Consider the following 27,771-nt stretch of genomic DNA (forward strand, 5'->3'; position numbering starts at 1 on the left):
TAAACATTTTTACAGGGTTTCATTTTATATGTAAAAGAACCTCTTTATCCTTGATGTCTACGAAGCATATTATGATAAAGAAAACGGGGCAGTTGTTTCACAATGGTGACACCACGAGCACAGGTGTTTAAAGGACAGGTGGACACGCGACATGTCTGCTAGAGAGCACATACATCACAGGTGAGGAGGGGGAACCAAGCTGTGCCTCAGGTTAACTCTACATACTGGACACTTAATATGAATCTGTAGGGTGAATTCAAGGTGTCGTCACAGCTAAGGATGACTGGTTCCATCATAGCTGGAGGGATGGAGGCAGTACAAGAAACAGTTTTCCTCTCAAGGTTCAGGGTGGGAGTTTAAAGGGGCGCTCCACCGATTTTGCAGCGGAGGCTTTGCTGTCGTCAAGCAGGGCTGCTCGGTCAGTGGAAACGTTTGCATAATGCGCTCTGTGGATCGCCTTTTTGTTTGAAACGAAATGTACATTTTAAAAGCTGAATTCGTGGGGCTATCATTAGGACGCAGATATGGATTATGGAAACACTTTAGAGAAGGCAAACTCTGAAAAATGTCAGCTCTTACCTTCAACCCAGCGCTTCTCAATTCCAGTCCTCAGGCCCCCCTGCTCCGCATGTTTTAGATGTGCCTCTATTCCAGAACAGCTGATTGAAATGATTTCATGACCATCAGGTGCTGCAGAAGCCTGTTAATCACCCACAGATTCGATCCAGGTGTGTGGCAGAAGGGAAACAGGGCAGGGCAGGGAGGCGTAAGGACCGGAACTGAGAAACACTGCCTTAACCAAGCATCCATCTATAGCAGGGGTCTCAAACTCCAGTCCTCGAGGGCCGCAGTCCTGCAGTTTTTAGATGTGCCACAGGTACAAAACACTGGAAATGGCTTAATTACCTCCACCTTGTGTGGACCAGTTCTCCAGAGCCTTAATTATTCTATTCAGCTGTGGTGCAGCAGAGGCTGTGGTGCAGCAGACGCAGTCCTGCATCTAAAAGATGCAGATGCATCTAAAAGATGCAGGACTGCGGCCCTCGAGGACTGGAGTTTGAGACCCCTGATCTATAGAAATGCAACAGGATATAAACTGCTTTTGTCTCAATGGGTGGGTGGAAAACACCAACACTCGAATGTTTATAGTTCTGGTCATATTTTTACATCCACTCATTATCGGCATGAGTGTATCATTCGTTTGGTTGACTTATTTGTGCTGCAAGACATTTATTCTAATATTTAGGCTGTATGCACATATTTGACCTAATATCTATTTTGCCGTTGTGTGTATTAGAGAAAGTTCAAAAGAAAATCTAATTAGTGCACCCAGCTTTGTGTTTAAAATTAATAAAACGCCGTGTGCAGGCGTGCGTGCGTGTGTGTGTGTGTTAATAGGTGTAAATGAAGTCCAAAAGTGATATGCTCATGCTGAGTGAATGTAAACCTCTGATTAGCACGGTAGGATGAAATGGTTATGAGGAGGTGGAGAGGGAACCTCTCAGTCAGACTGACTTATGTTTACACATTACATTTAAACTTAAAAAAATAAAAATCTCTTCTGTCGCTATCTCTCAGAGTTCAACCTTGCTGCAGGGTGATGCTGGGTGGTAATTATGGTGATGCCTATGATCATGAAAGTCCTGTGTAAGTTGTAGACTCACATACATATTGCTTTAACCAAACCAGGAAATCACAATTTTTAAAATCTGCCTCTCTTTACATTTTTGTTTTGAGACCAGAGTTGGCCTCCAGATTTGAATTAAAGCACCTCTATGCGATTACGGACGTCCGATTCAAGACAGAAAGGTTCTTGGGATAAACACAACATGATTAAGTTAGCTTTAAAAGCCTAGCTGAACTAAAGGAGGGATGGCTGCTACGTATAATCTGTGGTTGCACGGTCGTTGTATGCAACATACAAGAAATGAGGAATGTTTTGTAGTGAGAGATCCCATATTCTTGACGACGCGCAGGCCACAGAGCCACAGCACTGCTCATGCAGAAGGAGGAGGCGTGAGGCTGCAGACAGGGATGACCAACACTGAGCAACAACATTGCTACACCACACAGAATATTTAGATTCAATAATCTATATTTAAAAGTTTTATGCATATATTAACCTATGGACACGTATTCAAACATTGCAGACAACGCGGTTAAGACATGAACACAAAAAGGAATGTTAGGACATGTGTACAGCGCTTTGCTTAAGTATTCATAGCCTGTAAACTTTTTTTGTCCTTTAACAAAGAAGGGATTCTATGTGATGAACCAGGACAAACGAGTTCACAAATGTGAAAGGGGGAAAGAAAAGTATCACAATGTGGAGATAAATGAAATCCACTGCAACTCTGCCATTTCAAGAAGTGCTGTTCAATCCATCATCTCCACATTTAAATTTGCGATATGCATACGCAAAACTGCAAACTTATTGAGAATATGTCATTTGTTTACTTTTTCCACTTTGTTTATTGTAATCCATAATTAATCACAAGTTTTGCCATTTCTGCCAAGTATCAAAATTGCGTGTGTGGAAGCCATTGTTAAAAGAAATAGATTTAAAAAATCCAAGTTTTCACTTTGTCACAAGCCAACTAGATGCCACAGTAAACATGTGACCTGGACGCTCTGCTCACACGAGACCAACGTTGAACTTTTTGGATTAAATGCAAACCCAACATTTTGCCAAGGAAAACTATCATATTACACATCATCCCTATAGGGGGAACACAGCGGCATCATGCTGTCGGGATGCTCTAATTTGTCAAAGACCGATAAGCTGGTCTTTGGAAGATGGATAGAAGTTGATAGAAAACATTAGAGGCTGCAGATGGCTTGAAGTGTCACTCTGTGTCAGTCTATCACGTATAATCCCAGCTAAAAACACTGAAGTTTGGTTGCAACGTGTTGAGATAACTGGAAAAGTTTAGAGTATGAATACGTTTTGTAACACACTGTACTAAATTCTGGGACAAGAAATGAGTTTAATGTGTTATGAAGAAAAACTTCAGACCTGTCTGCACACGCACACACACCCCCGCATACACACACACACACACACACACACACATGGTGAAATGACACGTGCTTATTTTGTGTCTTTATGGATGCTCTGCCTCACTGCCAGAGGCGGGAATAATGACAGTCGGATGATTTCCAGCACTGTGGCACTGCAGCTAATGTTTGACTTTGTCCAGAAGAGGGCGATATTACTTCAAAAACGACAACATGGGAGAATTTGTGTATTTTTCCAGCAAAAGATTGTAATTGATTTTATCAGACAATTTTTGTGTGTGCGGGTGTGTGTGTGTGTGCTTATAGCTGTGACAAGCACGTGTTAATGCCTGCATAGTGGGTGTGTGCGTGTGTGTGTGTGTGCAGTGGAGAGAGATAAAGCCACTGTGTTTGTGTAGACGGATTCCTGTGTGTGTGCTTAGTATGTTCCACATGAACTGTCCCACTCAAGTTTCCCCTTCTGCTTCCTCCCGTTAACCTCTTCTCTTCCTTTGTTCCCCTCCTCTTCGTCTTCATCACTGCTGTCTGATTCGACGATCGTCATGCCTCCCACCAGCTCAGCGTCGTCTTCTTCATCCTCCTCCTCCTCCTCACATTCTTCTCCTCTCGCAGCTTCTCCCAGTGCCTGGGGTCCTCTCATGTCCTAGACAACAAAATCCAGATCTCAAATCCAATGACTGAGGCTGGCGGTTGTGTTCCTTGCATCGGAGATAAATAAACCTGCTGGAGACTTGAGATGGTCTCGGTTACCTCCATGGGGTTGACAGTGATGTTGAGTCCAGAGCCTTCCCAGTCCGACTCTGGATCTTTGATTTCATCCTCTTCGTCTCTGGAGCCCTCCTGATGTGTGGCGTGGATCCTGTAGATGCCGATCACCACAATGATCACCAGGGCGGCGATGCACACCACAATGACAACTGTGGCCACAGGGGGCGCTGGACCTGACGGAGAAAAGAAAAGCTCGTTTACAACCATAAACTACGTGGAACATGTGACGGAGCAGCGTCACTTCGGTTTCAAAGTGTTTTTTTTTTTTTAAATAAGAGACAAAAGCTGGAAACATGTAAAGCACAAAAGATGTTCATGCTTGGTGGCGGCCCAAGCCTTGGGATTATGAAAAGAGATAAGTGCGACAAGGTTCAGTGGAAACTGATTCAGTGAATACATCATGTGCAGCGCCAACATCACTCTTGAATGCACAGAGGATGTGTACACAAGACTGAACTCTTCAAAGAGAAAGTAGCTGGAATATCAGCTGTTCACTTTTTTCTTCTTTTTTTTTTTTCCTCGCTGTGAGCCACATCTTCTACGTTTTGTTTGGTTGCACCCTCTCCGGCAATCCTGACTGGGAGATTAGAGCACCAGCAATTTATCAGGATGAAAAAGGAAACTAGATGTACAAAAATTAACCTTTTATTTTAACTCATTAGTCTCTTTGGTTACAGATCTAACATCAAAATGAAGACTACTGCTTTATAAGTAGTGTCCTATCCATTTTTCATTTAAACTATGCTGAGAGCAAATATTACAATCCAACTTGCAGAAAGCGTAACCAGGCACCGAAATGGACTTGCAAAAACTGTCACAAACAAATCAGAAGTCAACGGTAACCTACAAAACTGTCTTCTGTAGGTTACAGCAAATTCTTCTCCAATCTAGTGTCAGCCCAGGACAGAACAGGAGACTTTAATGAAAACAGGAGAGTTTATTAATGGAACATCTAAGGCCCAAATGAAGCATTTAGGTAATGAGGGTAACCTACATTCATCATCGACTACTGAGGTCAGTCACTTCTGATGGTTACTTCATGTTTACCTGACAAGTCCACCTAGAAAGTGAACTGAACTACAACTTGTCAGAAAGTTTTCTCTCTGGAGTCAATTGACCACTTCCTCTGTACTGACCATTTTCGATGTTCTGTTTGTATCATAAATTTTGTTTATGAGTAATTTGTCATGGAAATACATTTATAATGGCAGCCTGGTACTGTGAGAGGCATCATCCAAAACTGTTACTTCTATGTTTTAGTTCACTGCCTAGTTCTGCTTCAACTTATTTTTTATAGGTGGTTTTACATTTTATCAACATCCTCTGATTGTAAAATGGTCATGTCCTGTACCTTTGTTTCACAGCTGGTTTGATGATTTTTGCCCAGTATACTATATTTGCTCTGTTCCAGTCTCCAAATAATGACATTTTAGACTCATCTGCCCAAAGAACACCATTCCACATTGCATGGTTTTATCTCCATTCGGTCTGGAAAACTTCAGTCCCACAGGCATCTCCATTGAACGTAAACTTTTTCAGTCTCTTACTGATTATACGGACATGTACCTCCATATCAACAGACTGCTGTGGGTCCCGGCTTCTTCTAAGACTTCTTCTAGTATCTTACAGTCTGCTTCCAGGGTAAACGTGCTTGCAGAGTGAAACCTGGGCATATGGGCAGTTGACACGTCCTTCACCTCTACATATTTTTTTCATACTATGGAAATATGGAATACAAATTCTCTTGAGACCTCTTTAAATCTTCTACCATACCCATGATCAGATCTGACCTTCTTTCTGAAGCTCTCTCGGTCTCATTATGGGGTCCAGTGACATTTAAGAGGTGAGGAGCATGCCAAATTAAATGTCTAACATTTAGACAGGATGAGCTGTCTTTTGAAATGCTACAGCACAAATTATCATCAGACGGGAACAAGTTTGATGAGAAAAAGGAGAAATTCATGTGCTCAAACCAATCAACAAGGTAAGGATTTGTTCTTTTTGTCATGTAACAAATCACTTCTTCGTTATTGGGTTACCTGACATGTGTGAGTTCAGAGTGTGGATCATCAGCGGGTGATGGACCGGTCTCATGTACTGGGACTGGGCGGCCATGTGATTAACGTGCTCCATGGGTGCAGTGTGGTGAAGAACGCTGACCTAACGAAGCAGGAACAAAGAGACGTTATTCTCAAAGACGAGGCCAAAGAAAGGCACACAGTGTAATGTACAAAAAAGAAAATATTGAGGAAAAGCCCAAAACCTGCCTCCAGGTTGAACTCGTTGCTGGTGTAACGCCCGTTGAGTTCGGAGCAGGTGAGTCTGAACCTTCTCTCCGTCAGAGAGGCGGGTCTCCAGTTCCTGTAGCGTAGCTGTCTCAGGACCTGCTCATAGTGGGCCATGGAGTCCACACCTGTGGGCAGGGAAAACCCACTGCCAGAAACTACCCACCATTTACGTCCTATTCAAAATCTGGAGGACACTTAAATAGATTTTTCTGCCTCTGATGTCTCTGGTGCAAACTGCAGCGACTGAGTTGCTCAAGCTGAACAATAATGACACTGAAAAATGTGGATAAATCAGAGCTCATATGGGGTTGCATTAAGTAATACCACGGTCACATACTCTACAAAAACCATGCAGCTCTCATAAAAATGCTAATTGTTTATTCAGATGATGCAATTATGTAAGAATATTAATCGTTGTAAATTTGCACACATTGTCAGTAGGTACTTTTGAAACAAAATCTAAGGATTATTTGAAAATAAATTTAAAAAATCTAGATTTTTTGTTTCACCTTACCTAAAAAGAAAGTTTAAATTTATGGACTTTTAAACAATAAGGAAGACATTTCACACATTTTTAATCTCTACAAATTGGTTCCCAGGTTTTGGCCCCCTTTCAGCTACCTTTTAAATTATTTGACTTTTAGAAATCAACTTAAATAAATAAATGTACAAATCTACCTTTATTTATTGATCTGTTTCAGGAGGTTTTTGACCTAAAACTGTAAGGCTGAATGTGTTGCTTTGCCTTAGTCGCGGGCTGCACAGTGGTGCAGTTGATAGAGCTTTTGCCTTGCAGCAAGAAGGTCCTGGGTTCGATTCCCAGCCGGGGTCTTTCTGCATGGAGTTTGCATGTTCTCCCTGTGCATGGTGGGTTCTCTCCGGGTTCTCCGGCTTCCTCCCACAGTCCAAAAACATGACTGTCAGGTTAATTGGTCTCTCTAAATTCTCCCTAAATGTGTGTGTGAATGGTTGTTTGTCTTGTATGTCTCTGTGTTGCCCTGCGACAGACTGGCGACCTGTCCAGGGTGAACCCATCTCTCGCCTGGGACGCAGCTGGAGATAGACACCAGCAACCCTCCTGACCCCATTAGGGACAAGGGTGTATAGAAAATGGATGGATGCATCAGTCGCTGAGATTTCCTGAAATTTCCACCTACCTCCTGATTTAAAACAGAAAATGTTTTGGGGTCTTTTCCCCAGATTTTTATTTGAGATTTCTGACAGATTTGGTTGAGGTTTGATGAGTGATGTTAAGTTGGGCTACCATATATTGATATTCCAGAGGTGGAGTTGGTGGCGTCGAGGTGTTTTCCCAGTAAAGCACTGTGCTGAATCTCCAGGCTCTCGCTCTCTGGTTCCAGTTCGTCTCCGATTACAAGCACATCACAGTAGTCCAGGTTATGCATCACCTCCATCACCCCTGGCCGGCGGACTGCACACACAGCCACAAAGTTATTTTAAAAAAAGGTTTGCAATGATAAGGTCTGGAATACTGAGTAAGATGTCAGATATATATATATATATATATATTTAAAAAAACATCCTGTTGAAGCTGAGAGGTGTGTCCACTCACATCCACCAAAGCTGTCGCCCTTCATCACCGTGCTGATGATCCGAAGCTCTTTGAAGGGCGCCACGCCCAGCGGGCTGCGGAGGTCGCTGGCGGGTCTGACAAGCTGCTTGGATCCTGAAATGGTGATTCTGGGTTCACTGGGGGGCAGCACCATGACCACCGCCTTGATGTCTGGGATGGAGACACATGTGTCCTCTCCAAAACACCTGACCGATGGACAGAGGGGGGTGTTACAGCAGCACGGCTTATGTGTCTTCACCTAAAGCTTTAACTATATGGACTCCTACGGAGCCAATAACTTGCTCGATACTCGGCACACGTCTTTGCCTTGTCATGTTCTAATAGAGAATACAAAGCAGAAAACATCTATTTCTAAAACAACACATGGTGTTTTTATTTTAAAGATTATTCCTTCACCATCTAAAATACAGTGATGTGTTATTATCTAGATTTTATGTCAACCACATAAAATAGGACAAAGGTTTTGAGTAGAAGGAAAATTATGCATGTCTTAAAATTATTTACAAATAAAAAGAAAAAAAAACAGAAATACCTTCCAAACTCTCCAGAACTACCTTTGTCTCCCGTTACAGGAGACAAAGGTAGTTCTTTGAGGTATGTTTTGATCAACCTTTACCCATTGTTATTGGCTCAATAGTCGAAGCTTGAGTAGACATAGAAGCTGTAAACTTAGATTTTAAGTTCTAATAATAGATTGTTAACTGGATTTAGATCTGCAATTTGACTGGGATCATTCTATGAGATTTTGTTTTCAGACAAAACACTTATTGGGAAAGTCACATGCAAATTACTTTCAACTTCTCTTTTAACATTTCTAAATGAAAATTTGCGTAATTAATTCAGATGTGTGGAGATGCTAAACCATGTTTAAAAAATGCTTTATTTTCACCTCTTCATCAAATTTCTTCTGACAATTTATTCTTTTATGGGAGCTTACACACAGTTTCTCCCTTCTATCATCTTGGTTGTGATATCCAACTAGAGATTCTCAATTTTCCTTCAAATAGACTGTTTCTTAAGTCATTATTTAAAAGTCCATTAAATTTGTATGAAACATGCTTTTCTGATCGGTAAGCTGTTTTTTTGGTGGGTTTTTTAATCAGGCTGATGAAATACTCCTCAATATTACTATTTTTTTCTTTTTTTTCCTCACCAGCTCTCTATCGTCGCGGCTGGTGAGTCTGATCTGCAGAATGCTGGACGGGATTTTTCTGTCTCAGTCTCGAGACTTTTGCAGCTTCAAGCAAGTTTTTAATCCCAGAAGTTTGATGGATATAGCTCAGTCTGATTTGCATTTTAGTGTGAGAATCTTCCCTGCCCATTTTGAAGGATAACATTGTGTTTGTAAGCTCATAAAGTTTAAATATATTTCAAGGGGTAGAATTACAAACATTATATGTCTCCTATTAAATCTTCTCTGTATGATAAAATGTTTGTGACAGTATTAACGGGAAATAAATTGTCAGTGATGGTTCATATTTTTGGGTTTAAATGAATAAAACTCCTTTTATTCAATTGTTGCCCCTGGATCTTGATTTTGAGTTAGATTCCATTACAAAGACCAGCATAAGATTTGTGCTGAAAATGAACAGGAACTGTTCCTGTCTTTGTTTTCAAATGCTCAAAAAAAAAAAAAATCGCGGTTTTCCTTTATACAGTTTGTTTTTTACATTTCACCCAGCAGCACCATATTAATCATTTTTGCTGGGTCATGTGGAACTAGTCCATGAACTCTATCTCCCAGAAAAGCCCAGTGAGGATAGACAGAGGTAAGACTGCAAAATTAAAAAGAAAAGAATGCAGCAGTGAAGCGCAAGAAAGCGAGACCTCATATTTCAGCAACAAAACATAGATTTCCATACATTACACTATATTCTTGTGTGTTACATGTTTCTGAAAACTGATGCCATTTGTCAAAGCCTCAGGCTATACGAGCCATGTCAGTAAAACCTATGATTTCGGACATAGTTGTAGCTGTAAAAAAAACTGCTGAAACAAGTGACACTGTTTGGAAACAAAACAGCACTATCAGGTGTTAAAAAAAAATTAAAATCCACAGTTTTCTTTAATCACAGGCTGCAGACTCGACATGTCTGCAGAAAGCACATGGAGGACTCTGACAGCTTTATCTCGACAGAGGTGGGTTAGCGTTGCACAGTCAGACAACTTCGATTGTTGTTCCATGAGCTCGTCTCACTTTATCAAACAAGGTGTGTCTGAGCTGACCCTGACCCATTTAGAGCTTAGCAAAAGAGGACAGAAACACTCTGATACCAAACCCCCAGATGTGTTATGGATTAAAGTGGACTCCAAATATAAGATAAAAGATAAACTAGTTGCACAACAACTAGTTAGTCTCAAAGTAGCATCGAGTAAGACTTTTTAGTTTAAGAAATTGAGGTAGTGCCATTTTTAACTCAATCAAAATGGAACTGAATAAACCTCAGGCAGTAAGTCATTACTCTGGATGGATGAACGTAGTTCAGTAGGTGTGACACTCATTACACCTGCAACTAACAGCCAAGAAATGTTGCTATTTTATCAAAATGTTAACGGTCTCAAGAAAATGTGGCAGATTGCGCAAACCGAAAAGGAGAGGCAGACTGAGAGACTGACCTCGTCATCCTGAAGATCATCTAGATTGGAAATCAGTTGAGTTCAAACCAAATTTAAAAGAGCACAGATGGATGACAGCAACAAACAAGAGCAAGGACAAGGAGAGTTTATACTCTGTGCAAACACAATCAGGTTTTATTTCCTGGATGTACATCTGCTTTTCTTTCATGGGTTAATTGATTTTACACTAATGGTTTGTTTTTGCCCATCTCACTGAGTGTTCAATGGCTTGGAGACAAAGTCAAACCCAACAGATCAGCCAGGGTTTCGTAGCTCCTTCACACTTTGTTACATACTCGTCATTTCATAAACAGGGAGTCTTCACCAGTGGTATCTCCCAGTTGTGTCAGAAAAACATCCTTGTGCTGGAAGTGAATCCTCATTTTGCACTTTATTGCTCGAACAACGGTGGAAACTATCGACAAATTTATGACCAATTTAATGGGGATACTGTTGACTGCTGTGCTGTTCATTGAACAGGTTTGGATGTGTTGTGCATATGAATCATGATTTCTTTCAGGAGACTGTAGAAAGTGCAGGTGCTGTAGGCTGCATAACAATAAACTGGCTGTGTAAATGCATTTATGGAAACTGTAAATTGTATAATTGCGACACTGAGGACAAATTATCTGAATCTTTAAGATGTTGGATGTATTCAGATTCTGCATCCTAGACTGAAATGTATTTTCTGAACGAGTCAATTGGGGAAAGGATCTAATCAACATTGGTTTCTTCCAACTCCTTTACAAACTGAATATGAAAGTTTCATTTTCATGTTTCATTACTGCTTTTAATTTAAGCTTAAATAGTCAAAAGTAACCCCCACAGACTGAAGAGAAGCAGCTTCGTGGTTCATTGTTCTTGTTTGCTTGTGCGTCAGATTTAGGGCTGTACCAGAAACAGGCAAGTACAGAAGATCCGGCTCAAGATTTTTGTGTTCGAGAAAAAAAATTTAGTAATTATGCTAAAAAGTTTAACACATTACAACCTATGTAAGTAATTAATCAAAATAAAAGTATTACACCCTTATAATTACATAATTGGTGTAAAACCTTAAAAATATTACTTTGACTTGAGGAATTACTCCCTTTTGACTTTCTGAAGGCACAAGTTTGTAATTTCAAATCTAGTTAAGAAACAGGAACAGGAACTTCAGATGACTATAGGGTAAAAATTGGAAAACTATCTTGACGGACAAATGTTTCCAAACCATAAACATACTTTTTGCTTCACCAGACAGGTGAGGGCAGAGGTGCATCATTTTAAATGTGTTACAATTAAGGCAGAAAATATGTGCAGATGAATTTTAACTAAGATTACTGATCCTTCAAGAAGCAAGCAACCCAAACCTCCCTCAACGAAGCTCAATCCCAAAGGTCTGGGGTAAAATCAAAAGTTTTTAAAGGTTGTTTGTAAGGTGCAGTTCTACCCCAGGAGTCTGTTTTACACTGTCAGTTGCAGAGGAAATTAGCCAAATTTATTATTTGGCTTATTTCCAAGCCAAATAAGCTTATATTTGGCTTATTTGCTTGAATAACCGCAGTTATTACTATTGCTGCAGTGGGAAAATATTACAGAACTCATTGTGACGATGTGAAAAAAATCCCTACAGTTTTATTTCTCAGCTACAGCAATGACGTTCAGAGTCATGACAATAAACAAAACAATTCTTATTTGAGCGGCTATCTCATTTTATCTGTGTAAACTTTGACATGCACTGTAAAGATGAATAAAGCCACTAGAATAGGTTTAGATGATTTTTATGTTTAAAACGTATTACTTCACTTTTACACGCATCTTGTCTAAACACTTTGGAACAGCCTCGAAATGCAAATGATGAAGACATCAGGTTGTTTGTGGATTATCTGGGAACCTGCAGTCCAACATCCCAGTTTAAATAAGCAGATATTTAGGACAATGCAGTTATGGAAAATAGATAAGGTAATGTTCAAATTGTGCTTCGTCTTACAAATAGAGTACGAAATGCATCCAATAAGTAACTGAGGACTCACTGCACAGAGGTGGAGATGTGCAGCCGTCTGAGGCCTGGTGTGGGGAACTGCCGAGAGTTGATGTAAGAGACTTTGGTCATGGCTATGTTGATGCCGTCCACATCCCCTCCTTCCACCACCAGCACTGACTGGGCCGGGTTGAAGTGAAACTGGACACACAAAGACAACTTTAAAATCTAACCTCCCATCGGGTTTATGCAACTAATGTCCCTGATCTTTAATCAGAAGTATTTGTAATGGACTGCATTTATCTTCAAATCTATTCCAGATTAGCTTCAACATGAGCGTTCACTGATTACATGCGACAGTGTAACAGTTCTGTGACAGGAATGAGGTGATGAGTGTTCCCTACACCACTAAACGGAGCATGAAGTGTCTTGTCTTTGTATTTTCATGCACCTTTATGTCCTTAGCAAGGCTTTCGAGGGAGTTAATGTCAAGGCCTTCCTTGCAGGCCTGCAAGCAGGAGATAACCTTCTGGGTTTCAATGCGGCCTGGTCGGATCGTCAGACCTGAGAGGCTGCCGTGGAAATACTGAGTGAACCTCGGCGTTGCCACCTCGCCACCTGAAGGGAAATCGAGCCATTAAGGTGTGTTGAGGAAAAAAAAAAAACGGAAGAAAAAGGGAGGCAGCAGCAAAGAAACAATGTTAGAAGTGATGCAAAAAGGGCAATTCTAGTAAGAGTAAGAGACTAGATGATAAAATATTGTTACCACATTCAAACTTAAAACACCAAAAGCAATTTCTTCAAATTTAACATGAGCCAGAAATACTGTTCATCCATAAACGTTGAATGTGAAAAATGTCTGCACAGGCTGAAATCTTCACTTAAAGTAAGTTAGTGTATGCATTTTTGTATCCCTGACTATATTTATATAACATGTGTACTGCATAATAGCTAAATAACTCAATAGCAAACATAAGTATGAGAAAGGTAGGTACTGGGTTGATACATTTATGACTAGATCTGTGGTCAGATTGTCATCTGTGGAGTCACCATCTACATAGAAACCCAACATGTAGACATGTTACAATTACTATGAATTGAATTAGGAGAGTGTCTCCATTTTGCATTCACTTTTTAAACAGAGAAGATTTTTACTTGGATTTACTTGATAGATAAAATTATTTGATTAATCTACCAAAGACATACCAAAACAATAAAAACAATAAAAAAACTGTCCAGGAAAATACTTTCAAATTAACACAGTTTTATAAAAACCAAACTCCCTATTGAATGCAAGAAACGTTTCCCACACTAGAATATTTTATAACTTACAAGTTCCTCCTTTAAATGAGCTTCTCTGCATTTTCTAACATTTCTTTAAAATATTTTGAGCAGTCCAGAGCAGCAAGTTGCAAAAGCACTGGATTTTAAAACGGTGCTGCCTGACAGTAGTTGCTGGGTATTTAATAAAGAAGATTTTATTGATGGTCTGCTCAGTGTGAATCCCACCTTTCCCCAGTTGTCTGAGCCTCACGCTTCTCCACGAAATAATCACATCCTATTTTTGTACACGTAGCTTTCTCAACACTTTTGTAGGCTGTCCAAATTATTTTGTTGTTCTGGAACAGAACAGGGTTTAAAGTCACTTCCTTCTGCAAACTTCTCCTTGAACAACACCTGTTCTGCAGCGAACACCCTGGGGAACTGTAGACAGATACCACGGATACTGTCATGAGCAGCTAACCTGTATTTAGCTGGAGGCCTCGCTTATCCCTCAGCTCGGTCAAAGGGAAGCATACAGGAGTGAGTGTGTGCACATGTGGACTTGCGTGAGTTGATCCTATCACAGAAACACTGCCCTGAGCAAGTTGGACAGCAGCTTCTCCTCCATGCTTATGTCCTTCTCCTTAGACTCTTGCAAGGCACAGAATCGCTTTTGATGCAAGTCCTGAAAGCAGCAACTGCAACCACAATGTCCAACTTATTTACAGTATTTCCTAAAATGCCAGAAAAATATTGGCAAAAGCTGAAGAATAAGAAGAATAACAACCCAACCCAACCATTTTGTTAGACAACATTAAAATTGAACTGCAATGTTGGACCAGTTAATCATTTTACCATGAGGTTTGGTCAATAATTTTTGCAATGTCAAAACACTATTTTATACCCCAGGATCCCAAAGATCTTGATTTCTACTGATGCCTGGGGAAAAGCACAGCAGCATAAAGCGTCCTTCAGGATGGATGTATTATCAGTAAAGTCAGGGGACTGTAGAGGTCAGTGAATGTTTTATATCCTCCCTGCAGCTCCAAGGAATAGCTGCCTGTGGAAGGCAGCGCTTGGTTCCTCCAAGTGCTTTACAAACCCAAATGGTTGCCATGGGAGATTCAAGGAATTCTTAAACATGCATGAAAGAATAAACGCAAAGTTCTCCTCTTTTGCTACATTAGTAAAAATATTAAAATACAGCACAACCAGAAGGACAGAGTTAATTTACGTTGTCTATGTTGATGCTGAGAGCCTTACAGTCCTGGGATAGAGATATCCTAATTGAATCAGAATGTCTCAGTCTTTTTCAGACTTCCAGTTTTTCACCTGCAGCATAAAAACATGCTTTTCAATAATAAATAAAAAGTAGTCAGTGTTTTACAGCTGATCTATTCTAAGTCAAACACTGCTGGGATGTGCAGCCACAAGCGTCCAGAAGAGGAGGTGAGCCTATCTATAAATTATTATAGATAGAGTCAGTCCCTCTGTACTGAACTGGGCAGGATCATAACTGAATCCAATACGACAGATTTGATTGTATTTGACTGAAACATCTCTACTTTTTCTTTAAAGACACCAATGTTGTTAGAAACTGGCATTTCATGAAGTAAATTGAAATGGATTGTTGATTGCAGAGCTGCACCGGCTGCTCTTTTCTGCTGCTGTACCATATCTAAAGAATGCCATGTTGTACTTTATTCATGTTGTACTTTATTTAATGTAAGGACATTTTTCACTTCCTGTTTTGTCCTCTTTACTTTGTTATCTAATCACCATGAATGTGAACATCCTTCGGCAAGTTAAATCACTAAATATTATATTATATTTGCTATTCAAGCTCGATGAAAAGTCGACTACCTTACTCCAATAAAAAAAATAAATAAATGCTTGGACTCTGTAGCGTTCAAATCCTTTTCTTTTTAACCTTGTAAAGCAACCACAGATAACTTATTTGGCTCAGAGGGCAGTGAAAGTGAAGTCTGAATTTCTGTTTTTATTCCACATTTTGTTGATTGCGAGGAAAAGAGGATGGAGGAACGAGAGACTCTGAAAGGCAATCTTGCTTGCTAATGGCCTGCAAAGTTATCAGTTGCGGCTTAGTGAAGCTTAAAGCGGCTTCATTGGGATGTAATAGCTGGAAAACTTGTCCCCCATTCACTCTTGCTAATCCTTCCTTCAGGGCTTTCTCTCACAATCAAAGATTCATAGAAAGAGGCAGCTCGAGAGGGCTGGATGAGGCAATGAAGCAAAAATGATGACGACAGAGAAAATTGCAATCAGGCGCAGAATGAAAGAACATTTAAACACCAGCCGAAATGACATTAGGATTGGAGCGTTGGAGGACGCTCACGAGTCTCGAGTGTTATTTAGACAAGCTGCCGAACAGATCTATCCTGCGCCGTTCTGCCCCGTGAAGCACTTCTGTGCAATTTTTCAAGTAATAAACATGGCAGCATTCATCCCACTGCGCAATCACTACTTACTTTAATTTCCTGTCGGTGGAAATGACATGCAGAATCTGCTGCTGATATTCTCCCCGCTTCAAAGAGGAAACATTCGTAGCCTCGGGGTATGAAATCTTAATCCCCTAATGCATTCCTAACAGGGGCTCTCCTGCTTTCTCTCTCTTTCTTGCTGTTTGGGATTCAAATGTAATTTCCAACATCTCGAATTCAAAAGCCGTCGCTGCTTACCATATAATTTGTGTGTCACCAGTTTCAGAGTGAATCCAGGTCCAAAAAAAATGTACAAAATGCAACAAACTAATAAAACCTGCAGCTCATTGGTTAATTAAAGGGTCATTTGGCTTTAAATTTAACACTGCTTGTAATTGTTAGGAAATAGTATTTATTAAGGAAGTTGAACGAGACATTTAACAAACTTAAGGTCCTCATATCTATTTTTATGAACTATGGATATTAATAACTATCATAATTTTCCAACACAAGTAAGTCTACTAAAGCAGCATTTGTATGGATGCACAGTGGTAACATTAATTGCGTTTCTTTCACTGTGGTAAAGCAGTTTTAACACTGATAAACGATGTAGGACTTTCCTGCCAGGAGTCTCGATGACTGGAAATACTACACAGAACCAGAAGAACATACCATCAACAAAACTTTAAAAGATACAATCTGACAATTGTATTTCAATTCGTGATGTAACAAGTTAAATGAGGAGTTAGAACAAAATCAAAATTTAGTACAATTTAAAAGAAAATATGAGGAGGTCATTTTCACAGGATATAGAAATATGTTGGCACAAATGTGTATATTTCAGGCATATGAGTGTGTGTGTGTGCGCGCGCGCGTGTGTGTGTGGGGGTATGGATGTATGTAAACCCAGATAAAATGTTAAATCAATTAACATATGTTTATTTATTTTTTATTTAATTATGAGGGTCCAACTGTAAATATGGTATGAGTTTAAGGAGTAAGAGTTCATAAATGTCTTATTTCTTCCTACTTGTTTTCGAGTAGTTATTTGAACAGGTTCTCTTTGTAGTCATTACATGACAGTAATTATTTTACTCAACCCAGAGAAATAAAATACAACAACAACAAACAAAAAAAATATATATATATAATAATATTATAATAATAATAATAATAATAATAATAATAATAATAATAATAATAATAGTAAGAAAAAGTAAAAAACAAAACAAAGAACACAGCTTCTCAAAAACTGGGGTATTCACACAGATTACAAATTGGTCAGATATAATTAAGTTTGCCTCTTAGCAAATTTCTTTGGATGAAAGACGTTGCGTAAGTAAGAAATGTGATATCTCTGGTTTTTAACTATTATTTTATTTTACAATATTTGAATGTTGTAGGTGCCGATAAAATGCTGTAAAGTAACTAAATGACAAATGGGATTATGAATAAAGGCATAAGGATGTTTATTTTGCATTGAGATGGAAAATATTCTGATATTCTGTGTGATAAAAAAAAAAGAAGCCCAGTGCAGCCTTGAGAGGAAATACGCTGCTGCATATGAAACATCTGACAGAGCAGTAAACACCCGTCAGCAGCTCTGACAACATGCTGTAGCAGCCGTTCTCTGACCGACTTCACCTTCTTTAATGCATAAAGCTCCATACATAAACAAACATGTACGTACACACACATACATTCATCCATAAATACATACATACTGACCTTGCCAGCAGGCACCCACAGTCAGCTGGGTGTCAATCTTTGAGGAATGAATCGGCCAATCGTCCGTCACCAGGTACGGCTCGTAGGTCACGCCATCGACGAAGAGCGTCACTGCAGGAAACTCCACGTTGATCACGTAGTAGTGCCACTCCTTATCACAGATCTGGAAAGCAGGGAGAAGCATCGTATCGAGACTGTCTGTCAGATTCCCACTTACTACAAAGCAAATCAAGCATGACAAAAAGGACGGCTTCAAAGAGCTTTTCTAGGAATACCTTTTCATTTTTTGGTAAGAATGCAAGATTATTTCAATCCACTGTTTTGAAGGAGGATCTTATCTTCTGTAACTAAGATGCAACAAAGCCTTCGCCTCCTCCCTGGATCATTTGCACCATGTCATTAGACAACTAATGAGGTTTTCAACTAATGAGGTGTTCATTAAAGGCGCTGAGCGAGAGAAGCGTGGCAGCTCCAGCCAGAAACTTTCAACAAAAGGTTGAAGCATCCTTTTGAATTTTTAGGGAAATCCCAATAAGGATGCCTTTTTCTTCCCCTCACATTCCCTCTTCACATTATAAATACAAACACATCATCCACTGCACAGAGCAAATACTGCGGAAAAATACACCAGAAATAATTGACATCTTTACTTAAAAGATGTGAATTATGAACAAATATGTCAATATGGACATAAATATCTGAAGGTTTTCCAACACCTTTTTAAATGTTTTTCTATTTTACATGCAGTTGTGCAAGTCCCTCCTGTCTCACTCCAACCAATTAAAATGGAAGTAAATATAGCTTATATATATATACCTATATATTATAGCTTTTTTTGCATCAGAAAGCAGGTAATATAGTCTCCCACAACTCAACAGCAATGAAGGTAAACTACTCCACATGCATGCAAGTAGAAGCAAACTTGTTCAGGGGACGACTCTTTCTGATGCCGCCCTGGGAAACCGCCCATGTAGTCCATATCAAAAACTGCCACTGTATGCACATTTCCAAAACATATGTTACCGTCTCAAACCAAGCATGTCTGAAGATTCTCAGTTGACCAGTTTTTTGTATTCAGGAAGATTTCAAGGAAGTCATTCTGTATTGAACGTTAATTTAAAACGCCCCTCTCCTTTTGTTTCCTATGAAAATTGTGCGACGAGGCGGCAGTCGCTTGTCCTCACCCAGCTGGATAACAGCCGTAATTCGTACATGTTGATGTGCAGAGATGCAACGCAATAAAGTTGAAAATTTTTCAACTTGTGTTGCTCCGTAGAGCAGAGACGTTTAGGTCCAAATAAAAAATAGTAGTCTGATTATTATGCGGTATGTAATATTAAAAATTTCAGATTAATCGCATGCGTTAACTCGTTTATGTTGGCAGTCTTATGTATTGCACAAAAATACAATACAAAAGCAGAAGCAAAGTGTAACTCACAGTACCCAGACTTTTCCTCACATATTCAAGAAACTTCAACACTTTCAATAGACAAAGTTAGCAACAAACAAAAACAGAAAGTTTCACGCAGAAGCTTTTACCATCTCGTTCTGAAGCCTTCTGCAGATCAGCACCTGATTTTCCCACTCTCATATACGTGGGTTGCTTTTGTTTGTCTCTTCAGATTTGATTCCACTTCTGTTGTGTGAAGCACGTCTTGACATGCCTGAGCGGGGGCCTCGGGGAGGTTGCTGATAAGCTGCGTCTCGACCCTTTTTTGATGCTGATTCTGTTGCTTTTGTTTGAGAAGTTAAGATTCCACTGAGTTGATTTTAGCTCTGCACTGCAGCCAGGCCTAATTACTGTTCGTGCAGTTAAACGATTATCTGATCAAGCTGTGTAATCGGAACAATGTGGTTTTGTCGCTCAATGAAGCCACAGAAGCATTTGATCATTTTTAAGTCGCAATTACAACCTGGATGCTCACACAAAAAAACTAACGATGACGGTACATAAATCAGGAATGTGTTTTTAGGTGCTTCATGTTAAACTGATAAGCAGAAGGAAAATTATACGGCACTCATAAACAGTGTGCAAACATTAATACCATGAAACAGCTGATGAGGTCTGAATGTTTTACTCTATATAACGGAAATCGTCTCTACAGCCACAGCAGGTGCAGAAGAGATAAAAGAGCTGAAGAAGAAAAAATGTTGGGCTTTTTGTTATCATTTTTAATTAACAGAGAGAGGGTCTGATGAGGCATTCATTAAACGATAAGAACAACATCTAGAGTGGAGGAATCACTTCGGAATGACGCTTTTTTAATCAATAAATGATGGTGCAGATTGTAAACAACAATCCCGGTAACTGATTCATCTACATCTGGAATCAACAAAGACCTGGCTGAGAATAAAATGATTCTAAAATAACCACATGTGGCATGCACAACTTTAATAGTATTTGTACAGGCCACATTAACTATGGTAGAATAAATGTAGAAATATTTCAGACTGGAAAAGAAACAGCCGTGCACGATTACATTCTAGTAATTTCCACTCTGTAAGTTAATTTATTTTAAAAAGTGTCTTTGACTCACGTTGTGCAGAGCTGGCTGTGCGCCTGCTCTCCATCCTGAGCAATACTGGCAGGTTTCCTTTGTGAAGTTAATTTATTTAGAATCTATTTACTAAACTCAGCATGCGAAGCTTTACATGGAGCACTTCTACAATCACACGATTTGTATTCCGTACATTAAACAGAAAAAATTCCCCAGATTTTCCCCACATCTAAAAGCAGAAAGGTTCAGCTTTACACTCAGTAATATCCCTGTTTGTTTTTTGTTCTTGTTTAGTAAGTAGCACAGTGGTTATCCTAAATACAATGTAGAAAAACCGTTTCAATCAAAAAACTGTGTTTTTTTTTTGTTTTTTTTGGTGAAGTTGTTAATAAATAAAAAAACAAAATTTGGTGTAAATCAGAAGAAGACAGTCTGCATTTTATCCTCCTTTTGCTCTACTAATCTGCGCTGTTTTTTAATGACAGCATTGACTGATTAATGCATCAGAAAGTTGTTGGAAGGCAGTGGATTGGATCCAACCAAGGTCCATGTTTAATCTGAAGCCTTTTGCATCAAGTTCAAGTTAAGTTTCTCATCTGCAATGGGGGTAATTCTTATGAAATACCACTGCATCAGTGTAGGATTTTCTAGTCAACAAAGGCAAATTCTTAAATGGGTATTTAGCCTTAAATTAAAGGTTAAAGATACTTTAAATGAAGCATTTTTGCCGCTTTCTAGAAGTTTGTTCAAAATTAGGGGAGCACAAAAACTGAATTCTGCTTCTCCGCGTTTATTTCTGACTTTAGGTAAGCAGAGCAGACCTGATGAACGACGAGAGATCTTTAGTGTGTTTTGGTGCTAAGTCAACTAATGGTGTAAATCTAACAATAGCATTTCAAAGTCTATTCTCCGAGTTACATGGAGCCATTGTAGGAAGTCGAGTACTGGAGTGATGTGATTGAGTTTTGTAGTTTTAGTGAGAATGGGAGCAGCAGCTTTAGAAAACCAAATTAGAGAGTTTAAATCTACAAGCACCCCCGACTTCAATATCTAATATAGCTGCAACAAATATAAAGGGAAGTGAAAATTTTATGAAACAACAATTAACTCTTCAAAAAGCTTGTACCTCATTAACACTGTGCAACACATTCCTTACTCTTACTTTTTCAAGGTTAGACTATATATTATGAAATTTAACCTAAAAGAGAATGAAACAAGATATGGATGCATTATTAGATAAAGAATAAAGCAAAACAACTTACAAAAATTACATGAATCAAAACAGAAAACTGTAACAAAGTATTAATTAATAAAAAACAGAAGCTTCTTCTTCTCTTTGTAGGAATCATAGGTTGACCTCAAAATATCTGTATTTACAGTACAGGGTTCAGTCTGGCACAAACATATTTCCTGCAGCCTTATTGGTAAAGTTAGACTTTCAGAGACATTCAGGGAAAACCTTGAATAAGTTCTGTTAGTGGGAAAATCTGACAGCACCAAAATTGAAGAAGATGAATTCTGTTGTATCTACTGGGGAAGTGGAATCCAGACAGAAACAAAGAGACAAAACAACACACACACACCCACACACACATACACGCCAGTTCCCCATAGTTTTTAGTGTTGCTTTTGGAACATACTCTCTGCAACTGCATTTATTGAAAATCGTTTCCAGGAAGCATCCAAACCAAATACGGCAGCTCAAAGGTCTCAAATAAAACGTGAGCTCTACAGCGAGTCAGCTGAGCGATGGACACTAAAAGAATTGAAATTTCCATACAAAATCTGCCCCAGAGTGGCTGTAGTACTAAAAATCAATCTGATCTCAACAGATGCGATTATTGTAATTACCGGGTACTAACCTGCGGATCCAGAGCAGCACTCGGTTGGCTTAAGCTGCTGACAGACTTCAAAATATCAGAGATGACGCTGGCACAACACAGGCACGTGCGTTGCACATAGACCTCATTAGCAGATAAAATCAGCGGTTTTCTGTCTGCTGCTGAAGCACGTTTAAACACACAGGGCTTGCCTGAAAACATTTTAATCAGTGGGAGGTTGAAAGCATTCTTCCTTGGCTTCAGTGTAACAAGTCGTTGAGTGTTGAAACTCTCTAATGAGCCGGTCCCAAGGCGGGTTAAAGACCTGCTTATGACGAACTCAATTATCAGAGCAGTCCCTCAAAAAAGACACAGTTACAGCGATGCCACGCTCACACACACTCAAATACATTTCAGGTGGGTTTTTTTATTTATTTATTTCTTAGTTATTTTTGCCTACATTTGGACTTCATTATATTGATTCCAAAATTTAGAAGAAAAAAAAAAATTGGTAAAAGGTGAACACAAAGAGCGGATGAATGTAAACATTGCGGCGTGACAATCTGCATTTCTAATCCTTATTTATTTACCACCAAAGTTAACAGTTCTTTTTCTTATTTAATGAAATATTAATTATTTTAATGACATAATTAGTTTAATTACATCTTAAGGGTGAAAGAATTCAAACATATTATAAATGAAGTTTAAAGAAAGTGTGTTGCATATTAAACACATTAAAACTAAACACTCTTCCTATATATGATTTCTGATAATTATTAATAATTACTGACAATAATTGAAATGGGTGAGAGAATTTGAAGGGAGATGGGAAAAGGAAGGATGTGAGAAGAAGAAACACGTGTTTTGGGGGGTGGAAGAAGGATTTCATGAGGATTTCATGAGGTTAAGGATGGAAGGAAAAGTGAGGGATGAGGAGAAGCAGGTGGAAAGATGCTCAAGGTGTCAAACAGACGAGCAGAAAGATTCGGATGGATGAGGGGAGTGTAAAGAGGAGAAGAGAGGATGCAGAGGGTCTGCAGAGTTGGAGGTCTGGTTGGGCCACAGGGAGCTACAGATGTTCAGCCTGGAAAGCAGCATCCTTTGGCTTCTTGCTCCATGTCTGCCTCCAGCTCCACAATCCCCCTTTCTTTTTCTCTGCCTTTTTTCTCTCCATAAAACACAGTGATTTATAGTGATTTTTTGTTTTCCCTTTGAGAAAGTAGAGGCGGCTCCTCTTTTTCTCCTGCAGCTCTTCATTCACCTTCGTTTTCAAATATTTTGTCTCTTCTTCCATCATTCGGGTCTTTTCTTTGTTCTGATTTTTCTGTCTCGTTTTTTCATCCAGATTTCTCTCCTTTCCATCTTCAAGTGTTTCATGTCTTCATCAGCCTTTGGTATTTTGTGCCTCGTCTTGCTTTCTTTTATCTTTGAACAGCTTCATCTTTTCTCTGAGAACCTTTTGGAGCACTTCTGTTTTCTTGTGGTCAACAGATAATGTTTGAGTTTCTTTCGTCAGCTCTCTCTCTACTCCCCCTCAAACATTTACTTGCAGCTTCCAGTTGTTCATTTTCAGATTATTCTTTTCTGCATTTAGATCATTCTCTGCCTACTAGTTCTCATTTTTAGTCGCTTCCAGCTCCTTCAGTGTTTGTTTTTTTCTTTCTCTCAGGATGAAATACAGACTCCATCAGGTCCAAACTGCTTTTCATTGACTTGACACTCTTGGCCTCAGATTATCTGCATTTCTACGCAGGAGAATAATGATCTTTACTTTGTAAATAACCCAAAGACCTTACTGACCCGTTAGTGTGGAGTTTATTGCTGAAAATAATCCTTGATGTTTTTCAGAGCTAAACTGTTATCTCTCAAGTAGATTATTTTAGTTTGGTCAGAAGAAGTTTGTTTGGTAACCATGAACAAACTCCATGACTGTTCTTCTAAAGCTCCTCTTTTAAACTGTTGCTATGACTACAGGTTTTAACACAGATGTGCCTTTGATGTGAGATGTCTATTCAGCTTTACGACTTAAAAAAATAAATAAATAAAAAAATAAACAAAACATGTCTTCCTGGTTTATTAGAGTCACTCTACATTTCTTTATTCTTACAGCTTTCGATTGGTTTGACATGTACAGTAGCGACAGCAGTGGGAGTTGTTACGACCTCAAGCTTTTTCAGGGACTAAGACAATCAATCAAGTTATTTATGGCTTAGATTTACACACGTTATTCACATGTAAGCTTTGAGAAACTGTCAAGCTGGAATACCTAAGATTAATCATGACTTATGAACAGCACACTCCCTCACAGTTGATAATAAGATATTTTTTCCAAAACCTTTCCTGGCCATAAATGGTGTTAATCACATGACACCTTAAACAAACACAGTCAGTTACAGTAACGTTTTTGTTTTTTTTTCTTTTCTGTTAAAGTAATTTTAAAATATGCAACATCTTTATAACAACTAAAGGTAACATAGAAACTTGATTGCGCAGCAAAATTGCGCCGTAAAATGCGTAATACCGCTCCTTTAAAACACAAGTGTTGACATCCATCTTTGCAGTCCTCTGAATGAAATTGTCCGCTGAAAAATATACATGTTTATACATTAACATAATACATTTCTAACCAATATACATACATCAAACGACTCGATGACATGGAATACACTTGTATATTTTGTGTAGAAAATGGTCAGAATGTGCCGGACTATTGTTTATCTCATCCTGTCCTTTATGTAGGAAATGAGTAAAAAAATTCAGTTCTTGCAGGGAAATTACTTGATAATTTTGAGGCTTTGTGGCAGAACTTATAACGATTGTTTTAAGTGGTTTGTCTGCAAGAGCTGTGAACACAATTTATTTTTTTTTTAGCTTTTGAGGTGGATGTAAAAGATGTAAAAAAAAAAACAACCCACGTTGATCCTTGTGCAATCCAATATGTAAATCATGAAAAGGACTAAACTGTAAAGTAAGATCTGTAAGAACTGAAGGTAGTATGAGAAAATCTCACCTAGCGTTTTAATCATTGTAATCAACCTAGAAGCAGAGAGAGCATTAAAAAGACTCCTCCTAAGACATGTATTGATTAAATATTTTAATAAGGCTGCTGTGGTGACGCCAAAAAAAAAAAAAAAAAAAAACCTGACTAGAAAGCATTTCAGAAAGACGCTTTTTCTATTAAAAAGCAGATTTTCTGTTCTCTTTTTAACTGATTGTTCCCCAAAAATGGAAAGCTTAGTAAACAATAGTTGCTTGTTGTTATTTGGGTCCTTAAAAAAAAAAGCTTGGATCGCAGAATAAAACCTTTGCGCACCTCTTTCTGGTATTCAGATGATTTGTAACTTTGTTGGACATGATCAAGTATTGGCAGACTCTTACACACAGCTTTCTGATCTTTCCTCCGTTACTTTCCCTTTCTCCCCTACTAATAACCAGAAAGACTAAATCCTACTTTGCTGAGCCAGGTTATTTGTGTTGTGTATTTCAGTGCCGCACCGCTGTGGTTTATTGCTGAGAATAAAGCTTCACATTTAAGTCCATCTACTTGGGGAACTCTGCCACAAAGTGTTTTAAGACAAAATATTACATCTCAGGCCCCAACAAAGAGGAGAAATAGCACCAACAGGAGCTGGGACATTACACAGTTTGTAGAAAGTATACTTACAGTTTAGGTTTCCAGCTTCTAGAAAAATACTTAGGCTCTACCTGCAATGGTTTAGGTCAACTAACAAGTGGAGCAGAGTTTCAAATCTTTTCTCCTTTCAGAGACCAATGTGACCAATGAGGCAGAGTAGGTCCAAATAAAAACAAACTCCTTACTCATAGGCAGCATTTGTGAATTTTAAATCTGCTGACATAAACAGAGCAACAAAGTCTTTGTGTTTGGCTGCCTGGAAGCCACTTAATAAGGTCAAGATCATTTGGATTCACTGGAGGGGGATGAAGAGGGATTCATAAAGCACGGATGAAAGATGTTTATTTTAATGTTTCTTGTCATTTAGAGGACTTTCACACCATCTGAAGGGCCTGTTGGTGTTGGATTCTGTACAATTTGATCTAATAAATCTTGTTAATGTGTATATCATTCAATCACTGAATGGGTGTTGAATGTGTCAGCAATGAGAGATGACTATGGTTCTTCATTATAATGAATTAGGTAACAAGAAATAAGATGTAGCTGATGCAAAATGCAAACAGTAAACCTTTCCCTTAAGCTCTTACTGTCAGAAGCCATTTTAATTCTTCTGATCCTGAATTGATCGCACACAAAAATCTATTGTGTGTAAAAATGCAGTTTAATAATCCATTCTCATTCCTCTCCCAGAAACATTTAGTTGTAACAACCTGTATTTAGTTACGTATGATTAAGGATTTATTAAATATCAATACGACCGTGAGTTTCTGACTGATTAATGTGAATCCAATGAACCTTTCTTACACAATAAACAAAGAAATTATCAATGAATTCTACATGTGTAGGTCTCAGTTTTGATAAGAAATAAGTGTTTAAGAGCTATGCTGAGTAAAATCAAAATTTGATCAGGAACTGACTTAGAAGAAGAAAAAGTAGGAAAGCAACTACTTTCAGAGTCCAGAGTCAGGCTGTTCATTCACAGGACGAAACTGGACTTTATTACCCACTCTGCGATTTCCTAGCTCAGCTTATCCAGCCAAGGCCAATGAATGTTTGGATGGTTTCCTACTTTGGATCACTACAAAATCAAACACCGAGTCATGCAGAGCAAATCAAAGCAAAACTTAGTAACTCAGCAAAAACTTCACACAAAAATGGACACAAATATGGATGTTTACGATTCAGACAAAGATTTTCTGTTTTATACTGAAATCTGACAAGTCAGCCCGTCCAGATGAGACAGGTGGCCAAATCCCTCAATCAGCTTCAAAATATCCGCAGAAGGATCTGAACTCTCCGAGATGTAGACCACCGCTGGTCCAAAAGTACAGGCAAAGTCAGCTCCAAATTGCTCACAGCTTCATTACCGAGCCAAAGAGGTTTGGGAATTCTGCTCTGCGGAGCGATGAACAAAAACTGAAGCTTTCTAGTCTGGAGGAGGAAGAATAAAGTATGTGCAACGAAAAGAGCACCATGGCCAAACACAGCAGTTTGTGTTGTAATTGGAGAAACTGCCTGTTTTTTTTTTATTTATTTCAATTGTTCCTGTTTGATTTGTTCATTGCAAACACCTGCTAGTCGGAGCAACTTTGCAGTAGGTGGGAATAAAGGATGTGAGATGAAACAACAGATTTAAAGACCTGGCAGAAGGTTGAGAGAAAATGCAATGTGATGTTAAAACAATTAGGGAATGAGCCAAGGTGTTCCAGTAAAATTAGGCAGCACCATCCATTGGTTCAAATCTCAAGCGGTTGATGGAGAAGAAGGCGGGTACAACCTGGACAGGTGACTGTTTCATTCATTAAAATCAACAAAAAATAGATCTTTTATGGCTGTGAAATAAATGGTAAAATTTTAACTTGTGCGTTATGAACAATAAACCATATATTTGTCTGAATCCATCTTTAGATGGTTGTTTTGCAGTTGGATCTTGCACATCACCGATGGCGAGGGTCATGAAGAATATTGTTTTACTGAAGCCTGCATGCTGCTTACTGAAATAGTTTTCCTTTGATTGAAACACTGTTTTCTTGTGTTTGATGTACACCATGGTAGAAACTGCACAAGGAAAATGATGAGAATATCAAGTAGATTCCTGGTTGCTTCCTTTTCCTTCTTTTTTTTTTGTTTTGGATTAAAGGTT

The 27,771-nt window shown here is 38.8% G+C and overlaps 1 protein-coding gene across 1 annotated transcript in view; it reads right to left on the reverse strand.

The window, feature by feature from the left end:
* Nucleotides 1–1,069: 1,069 nt before the first annotated feature.
* The window catches only part of clstn2a (calsyntenin 2a), a 157,203-nt gene continuing 130,501 nt past the window's right edge, over nucleotides 1,070–27,771 (reverse strand). Inside the window, exons 10-18 of the mRNA XM_044134158.1 lie at nucleotides 17,677–17,839; nucleotides 12,696–12,862; nucleotides 12,297–12,445; nucleotides 7,648–7,853; nucleotides 7,339–7,506; nucleotides 6,054–6,199; nucleotides 5,826–5,946; nucleotides 3,769–3,959; nucleotides 1,070–3,661 (exon numbers count right to left, since the gene is read on the reverse strand). Of these exons, the coding sequence (XP_043990093.1) occupies nucleotides 3,437–3,661; nucleotides 3,769–3,959; nucleotides 5,826–5,946; nucleotides 6,054–6,199; nucleotides 7,339–7,506; nucleotides 7,648–7,853; nucleotides 12,297–12,445; nucleotides 12,696–12,862; nucleotides 17,677–17,839 (1,536 nt within the window). The 3' untranslated portion in view covers nucleotides 1,070–3,436. The remainder of the gene's footprint in view (nucleotides 3,662–3,768; nucleotides 3,960–5,825; nucleotides 5,947–6,053; nucleotides 6,200–7,338; nucleotides 7,507–7,647; nucleotides 7,854–12,296; nucleotides 12,446–12,695; nucleotides 12,863–17,676; nucleotides 17,840–27,771) is intronic.

The sequence above is a fragment of the Gambusia affinis genome, linkage group LG12 (genome assembly GCF_019740435.1).
Source record: "Gambusia affinis linkage group LG12, SWU_Gaff_1.0, whole genome shotgun sequence".
NCBI classification, from domain to species: Eukaryota; Metazoa; Chordata; class Actinopteri; order Cyprinodontiformes; family Poeciliidae; genus Gambusia; species Gambusia affinis.